The following is a 22,075-nucleotide window of genomic DNA, read 5'->3' as shown; positions in this document are numbered from 1 at the left end:
TGACAGTTCATGTTATTATTGTCTCATTTGTAGATATAATTCTTGCTCCTGCTTAAAAGAAAGTATTTGATATGAGTTCTGCTCTTGAAATAACCAGGTTCACATAATGGGTGTCCTGTCCCCTCTGAAAAATGGTGACAAGACTTATTTTAGTATCTCTACAAGCTATTAAGCTGTAGTAATTGCTCTCTTTTTGGAATCTCAGGTCTGTCTCCTCGGGATCTTGTTCTTCACTTTCGACACAAGGTAGGTGTTCTATACCAGATGTATGAAGTACAGCACTTTGTGGAGTAAAATGCTTTGAGAGGAACTGAAAAATAAACATGTCTAGACATACCCCAGCTAGGAGCAAGATGACTGTTTCCTAAGTGCTTCTGGTTACAACCTCCTCATTTCCTATCCTCTTCCACCTACATAAATTCAGTGAATATGTAAGTCCTAGACTGACAAGTTTTGCCTGTGTGCTGGATTCCTTGGCCATTTCTACATTTGTGTGACATTTCTTTAGACCTGTCCCAGACTGCAGGTGGGATCTCAGTTATGATCCTGTTTCTATTTCCTGCTTCTCATCAGATGAATGTGATGGAAGAATATTGTTAAAGTTTGTGCAGGCACAACTTGGAGCATTTTTCCCTGTATCTTGTAATTTCTGCAGCTTCTGCCATCACAGAACTTGAGGGGACTAGCTCCTCTTCTATTTCCTAATGACTATTGAAATGCAGTGTGTATCCTATAACTAAGGTACAAATAACATTTAGAATCTTATTAACTGAGGGAGGTATCAAGGAAGGAAATTAAAGAATCTGAATTTCATGGTGTATTTGGCCTGCTCAGTAAATTTTTGGGGTAGAACTCATTTTTGTTTAACAGCAGAGGTCTGCCAGTCATACCCCAGAATTGTCTATGTTTTAATTTGAGTGTAGAGAGTCTGTACGGCCACTCTGATCTGGATGTCTCATCTGTAGATGCCTAAAATTAGGTGAGGTGAATGACAGTCTTGGTATTCTGCTGAATCTTTTCTGTAATTCTGTGGAGGAACTCCTTTACGGTTCTGTAGTTTACTGGGGTTTTTAAATTCTTGAGTTATGCAACATGTACTTTCTGATAAGCTTTGTATGCTTCAAATTACACAATTCTTTGTGTAGGCTTTTCATTGTGTATCTCAAATGCTGATTTAAAATGAGTGCTCAGGTGGGAAAAGAGTATTGGAACACTGGTTTTCACTGGTCAAATGTATTTGCTCATTTGACAATCATGCAGTGATTAACATGAAACCTTGGGTAAAAGATTAGGCTTGCACAGTATTTTTGATAAATGGCACTGGTTCACTCACCATATTTCTCCTTTTTGTGTTTTTTTCTGCAGGTGTTGATCCTTTTTAAACTGATTCTTCTAGAGAAAAAGGTAATGTTTTGTAGGCTGAGGTAATTAAAATAGAAGATGCAGTTATAAAAATTTGCCTCCACTTCTGTTCTGTTCATACTCCACCTTATTAATGGTTGTCCCAGTCAGAGTAAGTAAAATGTTATTAAATGTGAATGAAGAAACTTAACATATTATAAAAGATAAGAAAGGATACACATAATGCAAATAGGTACCTGTGTGAAGGAACCAATAGGAAAGCTGGTACCCAAAAGGCTGCGTACAGTTTTACATTTTTAAATAGGCATATCAAAGAAAACAAGTGCTAGAAGTGTCTTTCAGACCTGAATTGCATGAACACTTGCAGGAGACAAGGTAAAAAGCCTATCTGTTAAGTCAGGCTGAACTCACATTGAGTGGGTAAAACCAGTTGAATTCTAGGCTCAGTGTTTTCTTTGGGCTATCTCACTGCCCCAGAAGTAATGCTGACTTAGTCATTTAAGTGCAATGTGCAAAATGTACAAGCAGATGTGAAACAGAGACATTTGTTTTCTTCTGTGTGTGTATATATATATATATATATATATAAAAATACCCTGGAACAAGCACTTTCAGTGAAACCAATGTGTATCAGGTCTCAGATATATGAAGGGATTTGCTTTTGTTTGTTTTGCTTTTTTAAACTTGTTGTTTAAAATTCTGTTTCAATTTCCCAAATGTCACCTTTTCTTAGCAAACCTGCTCTGTTAAACCCCAACTTCTTCAGAGCACTGAGAAGGAAAATGAGGATTTCCTGTTAGCTGCAATTGGAAAGTCAGTAGGACTTAATCTATAAAGGAAGTGTTCAAGGCCAAGTTGGATGGGGCTTGGAGCAACCTGCTCTAGTGGAAGGTGTCCCTGCCCATGGTAGGGGTTTGGAACTGGATGATCTTAAGGTCATTTCCAACCCAGACCAGTCTGTGATTCTGTGAGTAATTCTAAGTATAAACAGTTGTGATTTTTTTTAAGCTTATTGAAGGCCTGGGTATCGTTAGTGAGGCAGTAAATATGGTTTTAAAAACAGAAGTAACAGCTTCTCGGAAGCTTTTGCACTTTTCACTTGTAAATTAAATATACCTTGACAGTTCTAAATATTTCTTGATGAGAATAAATGCATTGATGAGAATTTATAGAATCACAGAATAGAATTATAGAATGGTTTAGGTTGGAAGGGGCCTTAAGATCATCAAGTTCCAACCCCCTGCCATGGGCAGGGACACCTCACACTAAACCATGTCACCCAAGGCTCTGTCCTACCTAGCCTTGAACACTGCCAGGGATGGAGCATTCACAACTTCTCTGGGCAACCCATTCCAGTGCCTCACCACTCTTACAGTAAAGAACTTCTTCCTTATATCCAATCTAAACTTCCCCTGTTTAAATTTTAACCCATTGCCCCTTGTCTTATTACTACAGTCCCTAATGAAGAGTCCCTCCCCAGCATCCTTACGGGCCCCCTTCTGATACTGGAAGGCTGCTATGAGGTCTCCACGCAGTTTCTGCATTTAAGAGCTGTATGCTAAAGACTGCTAGGTATGAAAGGCTAGGCAAAAGGTATACTTGAGAAATTACAATTATGACATAGTAAGAGTGCACATGGAAATATGTATATAATCAAGACTCAATATGCAAGCTTTTTCCCCAGAAGAACCGAATTCTGCATTGTTTTTTAAACCATAAATGGAAAGAATATTTCCCAGTAAGATTTTGTAACGTATCTCCATGGATCTGTTTAAAAACTTATAATACCATTTCATCAAGTCAGTTCAGTATCTGGACATAAAGAAACAAAATGCTTTCTTAAGTTACAGTTCTTCTCTGAAGCTGCTCAAACCACAAGACATAAATGCACAGGAAGAGGAAGGGTTTCCCAAGCATGTTCATGTGACTCAAACATATGAAATTGTTTTTAAAGTAACTGGATACTTGTTGAATAAACCTGCAGGTTGCTTTGGTTTTGTTTTTCCCTGACCTCCAACAGGAACACAATGCTTGCATTTTCAAAAGGAAGAGTTTAGGTTTTCTGACACTGCCTGTTTTCTGGCACATATTAAGGTTCCAGAATAACAGAAGGAATCTGTATGTTCAAAGACCTTAAACATAATCTCTAAGAAGCCACTAGTAATGCCAGTTTTCCTTGAGCTGAAAAATGCCTGAATGCCACAGACAGATTTGCTTTAATCCTTAGCAATTTGGTTGATGCCGTTCCACAGGCTGAAGAACTGGTTTTCCACCTCTTGGCTGTCATTAGGCTGGAAGATTACTTCCAGATGGTGATCATTGGGTTTTCTGCTGCCAGGACCACCCAGTTTGCTGATGTAGATGTTGTAGGGCATATAATAGGGTTGGGAGGGGTCAGGAAGTGTGTGCACATATAGACAGAGAGATGGCAGAGGGGCTTGATGGAACCAATATAGAAAAGTACTCGGCTTAAGTAAGCAGTATACCAAGTGAAAACTTAGGGTGGAATAGATTTCTTGTAAGCAAGATGGTACTTACAGACCTAATTATTTCTGTAGGCTTAAAAATAAGCTTGGCTAGGAATACATGTTATCTGGGAATCTAAATCTCTAGAGGTATTGCAAGATTTCTGTTGTAGTTCATTGCTGTTGGGTCCTGCATCTTTCATTCATGTGTTAGAAAGCAGCATCCTAGAAGAAGTTTGACTTTTTGATTCCTGTTGGAGTCAGCTGAAATCTTGTCCTCAGATGAGCTGCTTGTTCTCATCATGCTTTCTCTGTGGCTGTAGCAATTGAATTTGCCTATCTTGAACATAGAAAAAAGAAAATTTGTGCAAGATAATACACATAATCTGTTTCTAGCTGATGTACTATTAAATATCATTTGGTGTGTGTTAGGTCTCTATAGGTTTTTCTTTCGGTTCTATCAATTCACTAGCTTGTAGACCTGCAAATAGTAGTGAAACATGAGTTCATCAGTCACATCAAAGTGTCTTCCTAGCTGACAGCAGAAGTCTTCTAGAAAGTCTACAAATTTGCACTTTTAATTTCATCATAAACCTATTAAACTGGCTTGCAAAGTCATCAAGTTAGGTCGTTCTGCATTCCTTTGGTTGATTGCTTGTAATGCTTGCCTGTCTTGGAGGAGCTTCAGTAGTAATATTCAGTCTGCCTTGTGGCTCTTCTTTCATTGCTAGCCTTTGACACCCCTCCTTTTGAATTCCTAACTAATTTACTAATCACAGTCTCTCTGGTTTAATTAAGGAGATTCTCTATTCCCATGTTATGCCTTAAGTGCTTTACCAAAGCTAATTATCAGTCATGTTTTCTGTTTCCACAAAATCTTGGGTTTAATCATAGGAAGACACTGTTAATAAATATACGCTACATTTATCCTGTTTTTCATTTATCTGCATAGCTTTAATTTATTTTCTTAGAAGAGATGGTTTTGCATAGTTTTTTGTCAGAATTCTGGAATGGAGATTATTTGGCCTTTTTGATTTATAGCAGACATTATAATGTACTACACATGGATAAGAATTTATGCGGTGTGCCAGGAACAACTTTTTCCTGTCAGTTATTCAGTAACTGAATCAATTTGGAGGGAAAAAATTCTGAACAACTGACAGTAAAATCCAAATGATTGACAAGTATCTATTACACATGGCTGTATATATGCAGCATATATATATCATAAATAAAATGTAAGGGTATAATAGACATTTAAATATTTGAAGTACTGTAAGAGCTTTTGTTGCTACGCAGACTCTCTAAAATACCATAAAAAGCAATGCTTGAATAGTTTGTGTGTGTTCTATATACCTTTGTCATGCTTGAGTGTAATTTTATTTTTCTCGTTCTCTCCTCCCTAATTCTCCTTTTCTCTCCCCACCCCTCTCCCTTCTGCCACTAGGTGCTGTTTTATATCTCTCCAGTCAATAGGTTAGTGGGAGCTCTGATGACTGTCCTGTCACTCTTTCCTGGTAAGAAGAGAAGTTTAGACTTTTTTTATATGCTTTCTGGTAGTAACTGGGACGGGCAGTTTCATATGGCAGACAACACAGGTGACAATAGAGTCATGTTTGGTATGTTGCTTGAAAAACGGGTGACTTTTATGTGTGTACACATATCCTAATTCTTGCTACTTACACGCTATGGGTTATTTCTTGTGCTTTATTGGAGCCACTGGATCTTTTGTATTGTCAGTGGGTAACATAGATGGGACCCTGAGTAAGTCACATGTTCCTGGTGAGTTCAAACAAACAAAACCAAAACCCCTGACCTTGCTAATTCCTAGCTTCTAACCAGTCTCCTCAAAGAAGAAAAGTTGGGGAAGATTGTTTAGGAGAGAAAGTGTGGGGTTTGGGTTTGGTTTACTTCTGTTTTTTTTTTAACACAGCTTCCCCCAAAAGTAGTGTTTTAAAAAACTTGATTTCCACTACATACACCAAAGCACTTTGTTCATTTTCTTTATTCAAAGTCACTTCTATTTCCATTGAGATGCTGATATTCCTGTGTGCTATCACTTTCCAGGAATGATTGAACATGGTCTTACTGACTGCTCACACTATAGACCAAGAAACAGCATATCAGAGGATGCTGGGTTGCAGGAAAATACACCACATTTAGGTGACCCTGTTTCTGCTGCTGATACTTCAGATACAACTTTAGGAATGGGAAAGGGAAGCAGAAAGGTGGCAGAAAACCTTTCACTGGAAGGTCAAAAAACAAGCATGCCTTTCTCCCCATCAGAGAAGACTTGCAATGGAGCTCAGTCCTCCAACAGTGCTGTGCAGCGCTTGAAAGTTCCTTCCCGTGCTTCTCCAGCATCCTCTGAAAGTGACTGGGAGACCTTAGATCCAAGCATTTTGGAGGAGTCTAATCTGAAAGAAGGAGAAGGTGAAAATATAGCATCAGAACAGGCTGAAAATATTCTGAGCTCAGAAAGCCTTCCAATCACTGTGCAACCCCAAGCAAATACAGGACACGCGGTGCTTGTTCCAGGACTGATTTCTGGGTTGGAAGAGGACCAGTACGGTATGCCGTTGGCTATTTTTACAAAGGTAAACATGTTGTTCATGATACCTGGTAACTCATAAAGACATCTGTTTTTCAGAAGTGGCTAATAATTTTGGTTACCCAACTCCAGATAGACAGTAGGGTACTACAAAACAAGTCTCTGGCAAGTAAGTACAGTCTCTGGCAAGTGACTGTGTTCCTAGGCAGGTGGAAAGTGTGAGTGCACGTCTGTGGTTAATAAACGGTATGTAACTACTGTTTTCTTTCACTCTGAGTTGTTGATCTAACCTGTATGGGGCAAGATCAGAGTACTTAAGAAGTGGTTTGATACATTAATCTACACTAAGATTCTGAAAGCTGTATTTTAGCTAACACCTAAGCCTGTGTTTCCCTCTTCTTATTTTTATATGTATGTATTTATAAATACATATGTGTATATATGCGTAAAATGTGTATATAAATGTGTATCTGTATGCACACACAAGAATATATAGAATCATAGAATCACAGGCTGGTTTGGGCTGGAAGGGACTTAAAGTTCGTCCAGTTCCAACCCCCTGCCACGGGCAGGGACACCTTCCACTAGAGCAGGTTGCTCCAAGCCCCATCCAACCTGGCCTTGAACACTGCCATGGATGGGGCATATATATCCAATTTCATTATTTTTTACATGGTAACTCCCAGTTATCTGGCTCTTTCTCTGTGCCTGGTGCAGAGCCACTGAAGTTTAAGCTTGTGCTGGTGCCTTACTGAACTCCAGGTACTCGAGTGTCTCTCTAAGGACTCTGAGCATTGTCAGATAACAAGCAGTACATTTACTAGGGCTGGTTTCCCGTAACCTTTCCCCTTCCCCCCCGGAAAGTGCATCCCTGTTAAAGATATTTTTGTTAGTGAAAAAGTTTTGTTTTTAATTTAATAATCTTTTAGAGGAGCTTTTGCCCAGAAAGAAGATTCAGATTGATTTCCTCAAGCTGATGAGGTTCGAAGTGGTATTTCTTCCTTTGGAGGTGCTTATTTGCATTTCCTTAATAGAACATTTTATTAAATGGGTATGTGAGCTCCTGTCCGTAACTTGCATTGGAAATGGCAGTCTGTGTGGGCTTATGGGAGCAGCTCAAATATCATTGCCCTGTATTGCCTTATGTCACTGTTAGAAATGCTTTTTCAACCAAGATCTGCAGTCTGGTGTTTGTCCATATGGTCTGTCTAATGAAAAGGATAGCCTGTAAATTGTATTTAGTGTAGTTCTATGGGAAATACTAGATTGAAAGCAAGAAGAAAATGATTGATAAGGGGGCCTATGAGTGCAAGCTTAGTTTGCTACTAAGCCCATAAAGTGGAAAAGTAAACAATTTTAAGGAAACGGACAGTTTCTACGTGTTTACCTTCTGTTCCACAATGGCACTTTTCATTTGAATTCATCCAGTGTCATTAAAGCAGAAAAGACTTTACATCTCTTTAAGTTATCAGAAAAATGTCATTTGAAGTTATAGTTTAACCACTATAAACTTGCTGCAAAGTTTAAATCTCTTTTAGAGCTCTCATATCAGTGTTTTTTTATGCAATGCCATGGAAAGACTAATAAATCTGACTAATGAGAGTGGGAGGAGATTTTGCCAGATGGCCTAATTCCTTATCCAAGTACACCTGAGCATAAGAAAAAATAGGTTGTGATACTTGTTTCTTTGGTATCAGTTCTTTAAGTTCTGATACTTATTTCAGTGGCACTCTTTAAAAAGAATGGAACACGTTCACAGAAATGAGAGTAGTTGTACTTAGAGACAAATGTGAATTTGGGAACTGAAACTTGATACTTAAATAGCAAAAGATTTCCAGGACTTTGCTACTTGGCTATCCAGTAATTAAACCTTCCTTTGCCAGCCGTACTTTGGGAAAGATTTCCATTTAAGTTGGTGATTCCCCTTAAAGCACCATTGTTCCTTTGACACAGGCTATTTGTTCTCAGCTGATAAGGCCTCCTCATCTGGGAAGCCATCCCTGTGTCTAATCTAACAAAAGGGAATAGCTATGCTCCTTCCTTCCATATGTTTCCCATTACCACGTACTGTGTGATGAAGTGCACATGCTCTTTTTTCTGTCTGGTATGTGTTAGCCCTTCAGGGTTCCTACCAGTAAATTGCTTTGTGTTTTATACAACTGAACATCTGGAATTAGATTTCAGGGGTATGTTGAGCCTGTATTGAAAAGAAAATTACAATTCCTACATCTGCTTCTCAATGATCTCTCAATGATTTCCATCAAAGCCTTTTTACAAAGGTAAAATATTTGGTTGTTGGGGTCTTTTGCAACTGGAATGTAGGATACTAATTTAACTTGTAATCATGGAGTGGCTAAAAAGCATGGTGTATTGCTTTCTATCCTGCTCTTTCTTAAAGCAGGCATGCATATGGTTATCAGAAACTGATTGCTATCTCTGGAGCCTGGAAATCTCCACCTACAAAATGTGGATAGCAGTCTGTAGCTTTCCTGCATTATGTGCTTCAGGACTACGAGAAGACATGGTATGCAGGTGGAGAGATGAATCTTTGTTGACTTCTTGTCTCTGAATTGACCTGAGACCTCACTCTTGTTTTATATTGCTTGATCTGTTGCCTTAGAAACATATTTGATTCCTGTCCTTTGTGTTGTGTTTCAGCTTCAGTCCTGGGGCTGAAAGGCAGCATAACCACCTCTTGAAAAAAGTGATTCATGTGGAACCTGGTTGCTTTGCTTTGCAGATGTGATGTAGCAAAGCAATAGATAATCGTGGCTGAAATTGTAGTAACTAAGGTTCATTCTGGGTGGAATGTGCTGGTTTTGTTAGGGAAAAACTCTAAATGTAGACAGTTCTAATTGTTTGACCTTATGTTAATCCTCTGAACATGTCTGTTCTTTTAGGGGTACCTCTGCTTGCCCTACATGGCACTGCAGCAGCATCACCTCCTGTCAGATGTAACAGTGCGCGGCTTCGTTGCCGGAGCCACCAATATCCTGTTCCGTCAGCAGAAGCATCTGAGTGATGCGATTGTGGAAGTATGAGCCTTTGCCTTTGAGCTTCTTGAACTAGGGAGGGGGGAAACAGAGGTTCCATTTTAAATACAGCTTTAAAGTTTCACATTCATGCCCAAATTCTGACTTATTTCTTTTGAAATCTTAAAATGCAGAAGCGTGTTAAATTGGTATCATCTGTTAGGATAGGGTTAGATAAGCTGTGCAAAACTACTACATGTTTTTCTGTGTAGTTTTATATGCAATATTTGAATTTGCAGGCCACTTAGGGTTTTGTTGCTGGTATAATTTTAACTTCTCGTGTTGTGGGCTTTTTTCATCACTTTGTAGTAAGGTGTCCTGGGTTCAGCAGTAGCAGTCATTTTTCCCCTTCTTGGTAGCTGGACGAGTCTTATTTAAAGTCGAGTATATTTTTCAAAAATAAGTGCTTGCAGCTGAGAAACAGCTACAGTTGGGTAATAAAGCACATTGCTGTTGAGTTCCTTCTGATTCAAGCAAGAGATAAAAATCAGTATCTAAGAAAACATCAGTTCTAGCATCAGTATCTAGTCAGAAAACATCAGTATCTAGTCAGAAAATATCAGCATCTAATCAGTTCTAGCAGATGGATACAGCTACATAATCAGCATTTGGTAACCTAAGATAGCTACATATAGGTAACCAATGTAATAAATTGAAGTGATAATCAAAGAGCCTCTAGGAGAATGTATGTGAGCACCAAACTTCCCCTGCCAGATCCTGTCAAATAAGCAGCTTTTACTATGTGCCAGGGAGATTATTAGGTTCTGGTTTTATCAGAGCAGTATCTGACTTTCTGAGAACAGTTAATTCTTTGTTTCTTTGGCTGTTTGTTTCTTCTTGATATTGGGGGGACTGTAAGTTTAGATTTAGGTAGTAATATATATATATATATATAAGTAATTTTATCTAGATGAATGTTTACCATTGGAACTATTTCAGATAGAAGATGCTCATGTACAAATCCATGATCCAGAGCTCCGTAAGATCCTGAACCCAACAACTGCTGACCTGAGATTTGCAGATTACTTGGTGAAGCATGTAACTGAGAACAGAGACGATGTTTTCCTTGATGGCACTGGATGGGAAGGAGGTGATGAGTGGATCAGGGCTCAGTTCAGTGCTTATCTTCATGCACTGCTTGCTGCTGTGCTGCAACCAGGTAGAACAGACGCCTTGTCTAGGGACTGAGATGAGGGTGGGTGTAATAAACATTTGTACTGTTGCATTGAATGTGTGGGCGGTCACTGGATCTTTCTCTACCTCGCATTTCGCTTCAGGCTCCTTTTTCGGTTGACCTTGGCTATTCTTGTTACTCCTTGCCAAGCTTGTTACTAATTCTCACTCCACAGCCTGACAGACACTTTTTTCTTTGTCTTTTTTTTTCTTTGTCTGTCTCCTTGATTTAATTAAGCTTTCCTCATAAGTAGAAATACCTGAAACCCCATATGTGATGAGACTTTTACAAACACTGTTGCAGCTTGAGGTTAATTTTGGGGAACTAATTGGATTTGGAGACATTAAGTTAAGAGGCTGTCTTCAGGAAGTTTTCCAAGGCTATTCCATCTCTTTTCCCTTCCTGCCATAGTCCCAAGCAGGGATTCATATAAGTGGAAAGTGTCATGTAGAGGTGTGTGTGTTTTCTGGAGCTCAATTTTTTGTCTTAACTCAGAAATCTCAATGTTCCAGCTTTTTGTGCATGAATATAACTAAAAGAATCAGTGTTTTATTTGTGGAAAATGTTTAGTTTGCCCAGCACTGACCCTGTTCACTTCATTCTCGTCACAATTATTCTATATTCATATCAAATAACTAAGTCAGATTTTGTTCTGTGGTGTATGTGAGAAAACATGGGATTGGGGACTTGATTTTTCAAGCCCGGAAGATGCTCAGTTCCCGTCTGACAGTATTTTCAGATGATTCATATGAAGTGCCAGGGTTTTCATACTAACTTTGCTCTAAAATAACTGTTTTCCTTCTCTCCTGGCATTGTATGTTTGAGACAATTTAAAATGAAGCTAAGAAAACATTATTTAAGTGCCTGGTTCTTAGTACTAGGGTTTTACTTGTCCGTGATTTGATAAGAGCCTGGAAAACTTTAATGTTTCCTTACAAGAAAGAATGTGCTATGTCTTGTGTTTGGTCTCTAATGAATTACTGCAAATTCTCATCTTCTTTTTAATTTATCAGACAACGAAAAGACGTTGTCAGACTTTGGAACGGTGTTTGTAGCAGCCTGGAAAAACACCCACAACTACAGAGTATGGAACAGCAACAAGCATCCAGCTCTTGCAGAGGTAAATTCTAGGTAAGGAAAGCATATTTTTTTTTTCTTTAAGCATTTACCATGGATTGCTCCTAGTCAGGTACACCATTCTGTAGGAATACAGTGTTCCTTTGTTCCTGCTATAAAGCACATTGAATCAATACCCCCTTCAATAGTTCTTGCTCTAATTCTGAGCTATAGTTCTAGGAAGAAAAATGCATCCTGACTCAGAAGAAGTGAAAGTTGCTCAAGTTGATTGTTGGCTGTCCACAGCTATAGGAAGTTTGTCATTTCTCAGGAATTGTGCTCAGATGGTTCTGCTTTTCACTAATTACTTCCATGTGTCCAGGGAATAGCCGTGTCCAGGGTGGTCATTAATGGGGATGGAGAGGAACTGCCTGTTTTGTATTGCATCTTCTGTACTTTGGATTGTTTTATGTGTATTTTCACTCAAGATTAGATGATGCCAGGCTTGGCGACACTGTTGGCTCTGCATGCATTTTGTTTACAATGGGTTGTTATTGTACTGCAGGGAGTTTTGTTTGCTTTTGCATTGTCAGCTGCTCTAGTCTGAAGAAGGCTTTTCTTCAGACCTGCAAAGCTCTCTTGGTCTACTTAAGGGATCTTTTTTATTTGCTCGGTTTTGTTAGAAGGAGGTGCTGTGCCTTAGTGTGCAAAAATTGTTAATATCTGGACTGTAAATAGAAGGCACCTTACAGGTCGTTCCTAGGAAATCGACAGTTGAATTGTCACTGGGACCTCACCTTTGGTGAAGTAGTGCGTCTACAAGAGATTTTATTAGTTTTATTGTAAGCCACAAGGAGGAGTACAAGTAATAATTGTGTGACATGAATTGATTTATAAAACTAAATTTCTAAATGTTTTCTTGGGTTTTCCTCCTCTTCTAGCCACCCATTCCAGGGCCAGTACTCTGTGTCAGATGTGAAGTTAAGATTGTCACAGTAAGTATATAGTACTTGGATTTTTTTATAGTTTTTAAAGTGTGATCAAATATTAATAACCTACTTTTCCTATGATGAACTAAAACAAAAGAATTATCTAAATTGGGCCTGCACATGAAACTGTACTCAGTGTTCTGCAAAACACCACGTCTAAAGATGGAACATTCACCTAAATAAGGAAAAAGAGTGCTAGTGCACTATTTTATGTTGGACTTCACAATAGAGCTCTGTTTTTCTTGCATTGCAATTATAAGGCTTTTGTATCTTTTCTTCCTCTGAGAAGCTTGCCTAAGTGATCTGTGTGAATAAGATGCAGGAATTATGGGCTTGATGATGTATGTATATATAAAACTATACACTATGTAAATTAGTGTGTGTGTTGATATATAAACTTTAACTATGTATTTTATTCACACCTGGAAGTGCTAAGTCAGTCAGCTAACAGTGTTCAGTATCTCTCTTGTTTAGCTCTGTGCAAAACAGTGAACGTGGAAAGAAGATTGGGAATGTGATGGTTTCTACTAGCCGAAATGTTGTTCAAACAGGAAAAGCTGTAGGTAAGACATTTGTTTCAAACCAGCTTGCATCTAAGCCATATCTTTTTTGAAGAAGCATCCTATATCTCAGTTATGGTTTGTTTTAATCCAGGTGTACTTTATTGTATATAAAGCAGAGCAACAGTTTGAGGGGTAAAGCTGCCGATTGAGGCTCTGTGTATCTGTGGAATACAGAAAGAGAAGCAGCTAGACAAAGTGTAAATTCCTTTTCTGGTGTGGGCTGGAGATGAATGTGGAAAAAGAGATGTTCAGGTAAAAGCTCTAATGGAATCTGGAAGTGCTTAGACAACATCACCACCTTCTGCACTGAGCTATTCTCATTTTTATATCACTTCGACTGAAACTATTCAGAGCTGGTTGAAATCAGAGGACGACCTTGTGTCAGTTTCCTCAGGTTTTGCAGTAATCTATAATTCTCTGGAAAAGCACTTCTTGCACTTGAACAGGAGCCACATCACATTGTCACAGAATCACAGAACCAATGAGGTTGGAAAAGGCCTTCAAGGTCATAAGGTCCAACTGTTCCCCAACATTGCTAAGTCCACCACTAATCCACGGCACTGAGGGCCTTGTCTACACAGTGTGTGAACACTTCCAGGGATGGTGACTCCAGCATTGCCCTGGCAGCCTGTTCCAATGCCTGAGCACCCTTTGTGGAAGGAATTGTTCCTCATCTCCATCTAAACCTCCCCTGGTGCAGCTTGAGGCCATTTCCTCTTGTTCTGTCCCTTGTTCCTTGGGAGCAGAGAGCAGCCCCCTCCTGGCTCCATCCTCCTGTCAGGCAGTTGTTGAGAGAGTAAGGTCCCCCCAAGCCTTCTCTTCTCCAGACTAAACCCCCCAGGTCTCTCAGCTGTTCCTTATCACCATTGGGCTCCAGGCCCTGCACCAGCTCTGTTGCCCTTCTCTGGCCCCGCTCCAGCACCAAAATGTCTCTCTTGTAGTGAGAGGCTCAGAACTGAACGCAGGATTCGAGGTGCGGCCTCACCAGTGCCCAGCATAGGGAGATTATCATCTTGCAATACCAGGTAATATGAGTTCACCCACTGAAAAATCTGATAGTTGTCCTGAAGTAGTTTTACCAAAAATTGTTTAGCTTCCTATTTTATTCCGTTGGAGTCTTTCTACTCTTTTTGCTGTTGTACAAGCTGGGGAGAAGTGCATTTCAGCTCAAGGTCTATCAAGGGCAGCACAGGCCATTCGTGCTGACCTATAGTGTTCAGGTTCTTTGAATATTTTCAGACACAGACTCTGCACTTGGATTTTAAATCCCAAATTGGATGACTGGTTATGTGGGGGCTTGTTTTTTTTTTTTTTCTTTCTAGTGGCTTAATAGCGGTAACACTACACTACTGACCTTTGCTTTGTAATGCAGGTCAGTCAGTTGGAGGAGCCTTCACAAGTGCAAAATCAGCTGTGTCATCCTGGTTTTCCACTTTTACACAGTCAACCCAAAACCTTGGGGAGTGAATGACGGCTTTCCATGATGCTGCTGAATACTTCAGGTGCAGTACTTTCTCTGAGCTCTAGAAAGACCGCTCCAAATCATAGGAGTGGAGATTAACTATCCAGGACCAAAACAAGGTATATGTTGCTTGCAAGTAGACATGAAATGTTATTATTCAGCTTCTCTAGAAGTATAGAAGAATGGTGGTGTCTCCATACAATGGGATGGCATTTCCAATATACTGGTTGTATTGAAAATGACTACTTTCCTTTCAAACTGAGCCTTTATAAAGACATTAGCAAACAGGGCTTGTGGAAAGCCAAATGTGTTTGACTTTAGATTTGTACATTTTCTTGGATGTTGAAAATATTTATGTAAACTAGTTATATTTTTCAATCCAAATAGCCAAATGTTGATGAATTCTTGTTAGAAATACGCAGAGTATAAATACTGTTTCCTCTTTTGGGTTGGACTTGAGAAGATCTCTGCAACAAGTATACAACGGGAACCCTCAAAGGGTTCCTTCCAAGCCAGGTGGAACTTTTCACCTGCAAACTAAAATCAGAAGGGTGCAGAGTAAGACTGTGGCTTACTTAAGGGGTTTATTTTTCCCTTTATCCTCTGTACCTGTGTACAGTTGTTTGCATTATTCCAGCTCTCTCTGTCCCCAGATCTGTGTGACAGTGGTGAAATCAGTATTTTCTTGACATCATGCAGTAAGCCTTCATAACTTTGCATATGTTTTGGCTGTGTTTTTACCCTGGAATGTAAATGGAATTCCAGTTGGCAAGATCTCTTTGGGAAAAGGATTACAAAACAATTCTCCCAAATTGGGATTGGATCATAAGACAGTTTTGTGAGGTCTTGCTTTATGGCAATGTAATTACACCATCAGTGTAGTTACATACATACGAACACAACGTATTAAACCTGCCTAAACCTACACCAGTAGCAAACTGTGTGGCTTTTTTAACCACTTTTTTTTTGTTACAGTAAAGTTATGAAGACTCTTCCAAATGAAAATCAGCTCTGTCGATTTTCTGTGCAAACTCAGGGAATGTTCTGTTTGGATTGCTACGTTTTTCATAAGGAAAGTAACACTAAAATTGAGAGAGGAACTGAAATGGTTCAGTTCGTATCCTTGTGTGAAGAAATGTCATAGTTTATATGAAAAGATGTGGCATAATGCTGTATTTTGTATGCAATATGCATGAGGTGTCTTCTATATGCAAGAGTTTTCCCACTTCCTCTCTTTGTGTGCCTCTTTATGCCTTCCAGCATCCCCACATGAGAGCTGTCAACATTTTCTACATTACATTATCAAATGTTCCAACTTTCTGTAGTAAAAGGCTCTTGGTTTATTGCCTCGTCAGTGTCTGTCAGCATTTTGCCATGGTCTTTTCTGGGGCCAAGATTTCAAGTCATGGTTATTTCTTCTGTTCCTCAAATAAAAGATAACAGCTGTACAAGAGGTAACCCAGAAGGCTTGAATGTAATTTGTTTTAAGAATTGAAGTTCTGGTTTCCTTAGGTGCATTTGAGAAGCCAACAGAAAAGCCACACTTGTATCACTGTCCAACAATTTAGTTTTCAGTTTTATTGCTTCAAACAGCAATTTGAAAACATGGGGTCTGGTTTAAAGCCTTCATGATTTTTTTTCCAGGACTAACTAGATAGAATGGCTGTGGAAAACCTGTGAGTGTACAGCTAGTATGAGTAGTTTCATTTGAGAAGGGCAAAAAAGGCCTCTAAAGCTCTACTAACCTACTGCCTCTGACATACAAGTAAAACGTATTTATAGAACTGCTGCAACTATTGCTCCTGGTCTCTGTGTGTATTTGTGTATATCCTGAAACTCCTGATGCTTTTGTCTGTTTTATTCTACAACTCTGTAACAGAGAGAATAGAATTTATATCTTTTCAAAGACTAAGTAATACTTGATAGGCAGGAAGACCTCTGGTGAAGTAAGACTGGAGCTGAATTTATCCATGATGAGTCTGAAGCGTTCTGATTCAGCATGCAGATAAGAAAATACTCCAAAATAATCCCTTGCTTTTGTGAAATAGCTAGCACATAATCTGCTCTCTGGGGCTTAAGTGGTCACGCTTCATGTTGTAATGAAGACTGAGGAAAAATGCATAAAGGATTTAAGCACTTATAAAAGTAACTGCAGCAACTTAGGCCACACTGGGTAAATTTAGGCTTAGGTGCTCACAATAGTGAGTTCTAGGAGCCAGGCAAGTGATTGGTATTTCCATGTACAAGGTACAGAAGTGGGACCTTCAAGGATGCCTTTTCAGTATCTTTCTCATCCTCACCTGAGTTTTTATGTAGAATTCTCCTGTGCCCCAAATTTGTATAGCAGATTTGTTATTGCTATACAATCTGTTATTACCCTGCATTCCCCTTACTCCCACAGACTCCCTTGCTGGTCCAGGGATATTAGGAATGATATTAGAAAGCTGACCTGTTTTTTGGCTGTTGTTTTGTTTTGGTAGATGGGTCTGAGGAAAGGCAGAATGAGTGCCTCTGCAGTGCTAAGGTGATACACAGCTGCTTGTTGCTTTGCACAGGGACTCTAAACGATACTTCACAGTGTTTCTCTTATGGACAAGAAGATTGAGGCAGATCTTTCTCTGCGGTCTTTTTCCCATTGTCCCAGCTGTCTCTGTAGAGCCAGACACACAACCTAATTTAAGAGTTTTCTGTTCTTCACAAATGATAGAATAAGAAACTTGTATCCATTTTCAACCTTTTTAAGAACTATCATGATGCTAGCAAGTCAGGCTGTGATTTTTAAACGCATACAGTGATGAAGAGCATGCAGCAGGTGGAGATGAAATGATTTTCATAATAGGTGGTCTTCATTAATGTGTTCATTTGCTCTTTGACACATGTTGAACTTACTTTTGGGCAGTAGGGAGGCATGTGGTCACTGAGGTTCCCCTAAACTCATGTAGTCCTCTTCTTACTAACAGTTGTAATCTCTAGTTAAATCCAATGCAAATGCAACTTATTTTCTTCCCCTCTGTTTTCAAATGTCCAATGCAAGCATTAGTTTTTAGAAAGATTTAGGCAGTTAATTTCCCTTTTAAAGACCCTGCCATCCATTTCTGCCCTGCAAGGAACACTGAGCCCTACATCAATTGCTGATAGTGCCTCTAATAAGTCAACTGTGAAGCTGTTGTTACAGCTCTGCCATGACGTATGTTGCAAAGGTATTTCTGGCTGATGATGTGCAGCGTGAAATCACTTCCAGGTACTCCAGTAGCACACCTCTCAGATCCCCAAAACCCACAACACTAAGTATTGTTGACCTAATATTTCATTTCACTAAAAGGTTCAGCACTTCTCATCAATCATTTTTATGATACAACCTTAACCCCTGTGCACATCTGACACCGGTTCCCTCAAATATCACAATGTGATGATCAGTTTTAGATCAGTGTTCTAGTACATTGCACTTGTTTGACCTTGTACGTGTTTTAAGCACCTTTGTAATGAAATTGAGTCTTTTGCCTAAACAAGCTTCTGATTTCCATACCAATTACTAAGCAGAGCAACTAATGTGGCAGTATTTAATGATGAAAGTGAAGGCATGAATGCAGTTTTTAAACATAAAAACTGTTGTTTGATAATGAAACATTCAAGTAATGTATTGGATTTTTTCTTGTCCTGCTTGAAAAATAAATACATCCAGCCTGTTTAAAGCTCTGTCTGCTCAAAAAGCTGTATTATTTTAAGAACTGAATCCCACCAGACTACACTTGCAGGCATCTAGTGTGATACTGATAGCCGCTTGTTTTAGGCTGGCAGTCTAGCTTGTCTTCCACTTAAACTGATCATGCTGTTGCTCCTTGCAAATGTAGGACAAGAGGATCCTCGAGTGTGATTTTTGATTCCCTGTTGGGTATTGCTCATTGTGAATTGATTAAAGCCTTCAGTAGGTCACAGAGCTCTCTCGCATCAGTGAGAACTTCAGGTACAACTACAATGTGGATGTAGATTTAGCTTCACATTAATACATAGTTCATGGGGATTGTGACATCGAGTGAAAACCAGGGGGCTGAGTAAATGAAGTGCTGCACATCCAGTTCTCTGCCATCGTGAGCTGTTTTAAAACATGGTAACTTCTACTTTTGCTGTCCCTGTCCCTAGCTGAGAATGACCTGGTAAATTGCTGTAGGATCAAACTGCCTCCAGTAACACTGGGATGTGAATTGGATGGAGCATGTGTCTAGAAAAGAGTTACAGTTCTCCAAAACGTGTTAAAATGTTTCAGACCATGTGCAAGTTGTTGTGCAAACACACTGAAAGAGAGACCTCCATTATGTTGTCAATGTGGTGCCATTTGACTTTCTTGCAGGTATTTAGTTTGCTTTCAAAAGGGCAACATGGAGAGTACTGATTAAAGGCAGAAACACTCCATTACTGTACTGTGATTAAAGATGTCTGACAAATTGCTTTGTGGTGTTTGGAGTCTTTAATACTGTAGGAGAGAAGAGACTGGCTTAAAGAAAACCAGTACAGAGCTTTAGTTCTGTGATGTTTCTGGTCTCGGCCCCTTTGTTTATCACACAGTAGGAGTAGTGCTTGGATCCATAAAAAGAAGTTAAGTAGTGACCCTTACTCAGGTTACTTTATTCCCCCTAATTTGACAGCTGTGTGTGTGCACCATCTATACAGTGGTGGAACTTGGAAATCAAGCTGTCTTGTTGAGTCCTTCTGTATAGGTTTGGAAGTGCCTGATCGTACACTGCTCTTCTTGTAATACTATACCAAAATCAACTGATAAAAAACAAGGTTTTTTGTTACTTCCCTGCCTGAATGGACTAATGTTGGTGAAAGCATAATTGCTGTTTGCTTCAATACTAACAGAGAAATCCTACACAAACTTTTTGTCTTCAGCTAGATCACCAAGAAGGGCACACTGCTTCCTAGAAAGAATATTTAGACTGAAGGAAGACCAGTTATCTGAAGTGAGGGCAGATACAGAGGTGGGGAATAACATCACTTGCATGCTAGATGAAACAAACGGGAAATACTGAAGGAGTAAACTTGGTTGGTCCCTCTTATCTCTGAATTCAGAGACTTTATGAAAAGCACAGAAGCACCATGGAGAATTCATGAGTTGAGGCAAACCAGAAAGTCAGAATATAACGCTGAGCGTAATGTGTTGTCTAATATGACCTGTGGTTACTGACCTTTGCTGCTCTGAATTGTGTGTCTATGCATTTTGATGTGTGTAATGCTGTGCTGAAAAGCTGGCTGAAGAGTACGTCCACTCTTAAATGGTATTCTTCAGTACGAACACGTGCTCAGAGGTAAGTCAGCAAGCCATAGCTCTTGCAGTGGCTAAATAAAACCTCAGTGTCAGGATCTAGCTTGACGTTTGTCACATCAGCTGAATAGATTCTTAAAGCCTGCATTATATCACTACCTTTTTATTGTCTTACCAGCTCTTTGGTCGTATTCTGCAGTAGAGTGCGTGTCTGTATTCAGTACAGTGTTTCAAGAGATGAAGTCATGTAACATTTGAGGTGACCAGTCCTAGTAAGGAGTGGTGTGTGTATGCTTAAACACTCCCTTTACTGAAACGAAGCTACCTGGAGTCTCAAGTTAGACCAAGACACATAAGAGCTGTATGTTTTAGAGCAGGAGGTGAGAAAAGTACATGCTTTTATTACTCTTTCACCTTCATGCCTGTCTTACCTTCTCCGTTAATCCTTTCTTTCCAGATTGGAATTTAACCCTGTACTGACCCAGGTGTTGCTGGCTGTGAGTGATCCCTGCATTTTACTCAGGCTGCTAGTACTCATCCTCCAGGTTACAGGTTCTGTAAGAACTGTGCCTTCCTGCATTGTACTCCGGTTGTAGGAGGGAGATAATCTTAAAATACTTCTGGAGTGAATCCAAACAGAACTGGGTCTGGCTAATGTTAAGCATGAAGTGGAAAGAAACTGGTTTTAAGGGTGAGTCTGCCTAAATTAAAGCTCCTTTCATGTAGGAATCCAGACCAAAAAGAAAACAATGTTAAGGTAGCTGTAAATGGGAAACAGAGGAAGGAAAACACCAGGCTGCTGCTGATGCTTCAGGCATCACAATGGCTTGTCCACATGTTCCATAGTACTTCAGTGGGGCAGGTGCTAGTGCAGTGGAACAGAAGCACTGAGAAGTGACATGAGAAACATGAAAAAACAAAACTTCAGAGTTTTATCAAATTATTCCTCCCCACCCCTGTGATCCTGTTCTCTGTAAAGCTTGACACAATTCACTGCTCTAGACCTGACTGGTCCCCTTAGAACAAAAGTTAAACTTGCCATTAGGTGTGTATTTAAACAACTGCAAAAAACAAGGGGATGCATTAAAAATAAGCAGAGGCCAGACTGCTTCCTTTTATCACTTCAGGTGGGGGGAAACTGAAACTCTGGGGGACTAACTTAAAGGAATTCCACCAGAAAAGCAGGAAGTTTTCTGCACTTACAGCCAAGTGTGAGGACATACAGAGTATATTCTTTGGAACTTGTATGTAAATGTACTCCAAAGCCAAGCCCAGGCTGGTATTAGGGTGTAGCTTTGTAGTAAAATGCTAGTTTAGAACTCTGTGAAGGCTTTGATAGTATTTGCTCCATTCATTAAATGAGAGCTGTATTTTTCAGCTGTTGTCTTTCACTCTATGACCAGTGCCCATCTCCAGGCACATGCCAGCATTTTGCCTGCACAGTTTCCTTCTCCAGTTATGTAAGGAAAGAACTGAGACTTGAGAATAGCACTTCTCAGCTGTGTTTTCCGCTGGGGTTGAATACTGACTGCAACAACTAGTTTTATAAGCAACTGAGGCAAGAGCTAGTGTGTCTTGAATGGAGTCACTACAGAACTGTTCAACACTTGACTAGTTTAAATACTGTACAAATAATAGTAAATTAATTCACAATAAGGTATTACATCATCTCAGACCATATAAAATGAAAATAATAGCTAGAACAATATAAAAATAATACATTAAAGATGCAGACCAGCAGGAAGCCCTGTACACCAGCTGTGTTTTAAGATATTCCCAAAGGCATAAAATTAAGGACAGCTCTTCCAGATTCTGTGAGGCAACTGCAGCAGCCACTGCAATTTAGTCACCTCTTTCCTATTCAAATTTACCCTTTCCCCCCCCCCCCTTCCTTTGGTAAGGAACTATGCATAAGATTTTTAAACTCAAGCTGAAGGTTCTCACACAGCAACCCCACTGTGCTCCTTCACCAGCTATAAATCATCTCCAAGCACCTGGGCTTGTCCTGAAGCCTCCTGCAGCATGATACAGTGGGCAGAAGGGAGCAGCCCCTTCAGACCAGCATTCCCAGAGACACCACTCACAGTTTTGCCCAAGGTATGCAATTTTCTAAATCCCATTCTAAAGCAGTGTCACTGGTTTTCCTTTATTGTACACT

General features: G+C 39.6%; 1 protein-coding gene across 2 annotated transcripts in view; it reads left to right on the top strand.

Moving 5' to 3' along the window:
• Positions 1-16,626, top strand: part of AVL9 (AVL9 cell migration associated) — a 35,590-nt gene extending 18,964 nt beyond the window's left edge. Inside the window, exons 7-16 of one of the 2 annotated variants that reach the window (XM_061464768.1) lie at positions 206-246; positions 1,366-1,404; positions 5,275-5,344; positions 5,895-6,424; positions 9,279-9,413; positions 10,350-10,569; positions 11,598-11,715; positions 12,582-12,635; positions 13,104-13,192; positions 14,565-16,626. In XM_061464768.1, the coding sequence (XP_061320752.1) occupies positions 206-246; positions 1,366-1,404; positions 5,275-5,344; positions 5,895-6,424; positions 9,279-9,413; positions 10,350-10,569; positions 11,598-11,715; positions 12,582-12,635; positions 13,104-13,192; positions 14,565-14,659 (1,391 nt within the window). In that variant the 3' untranslated portion in view covers positions 14,660-16,626. Of the gene's footprint in view, positions 1-205; positions 247-1,365; positions 1,405-5,274; positions 5,345-5,894; positions 6,425-9,278; positions 9,414-10,349; positions 10,570-11,597; positions 11,716-12,581; positions 12,636-13,087; positions 13,193-14,564 lie in introns of those variants that run through there. The other variant, XM_061464769.1, reaches the window with a different exon arrangement.
• The last annotated feature ends 5,449 nt before the right edge of the window (positions 16,627-22,075 follow it).

The sequence above is a fragment of the Pezoporus flaviventris genome, unplaced genomic scaffold (assembly GCF_033815535.1).
Source record: "Pezoporus flaviventris isolate CSIRO_AGI_PZ_B2104156 unplaced genomic scaffold, CSIRO_AGI_Pfla_v1 ptg000037l, whole genome shotgun sequence".
Taxonomy (NCBI): Eukaryota; Metazoa; Chordata; class Aves; order Psittaciformes; family Psittacidae; genus Pezoporus; species Pezoporus flaviventris.
Note: the sequence above shows the minus strand (reverse complement) of the source record. Positions and strands in the feature narration are given on the sequence as shown.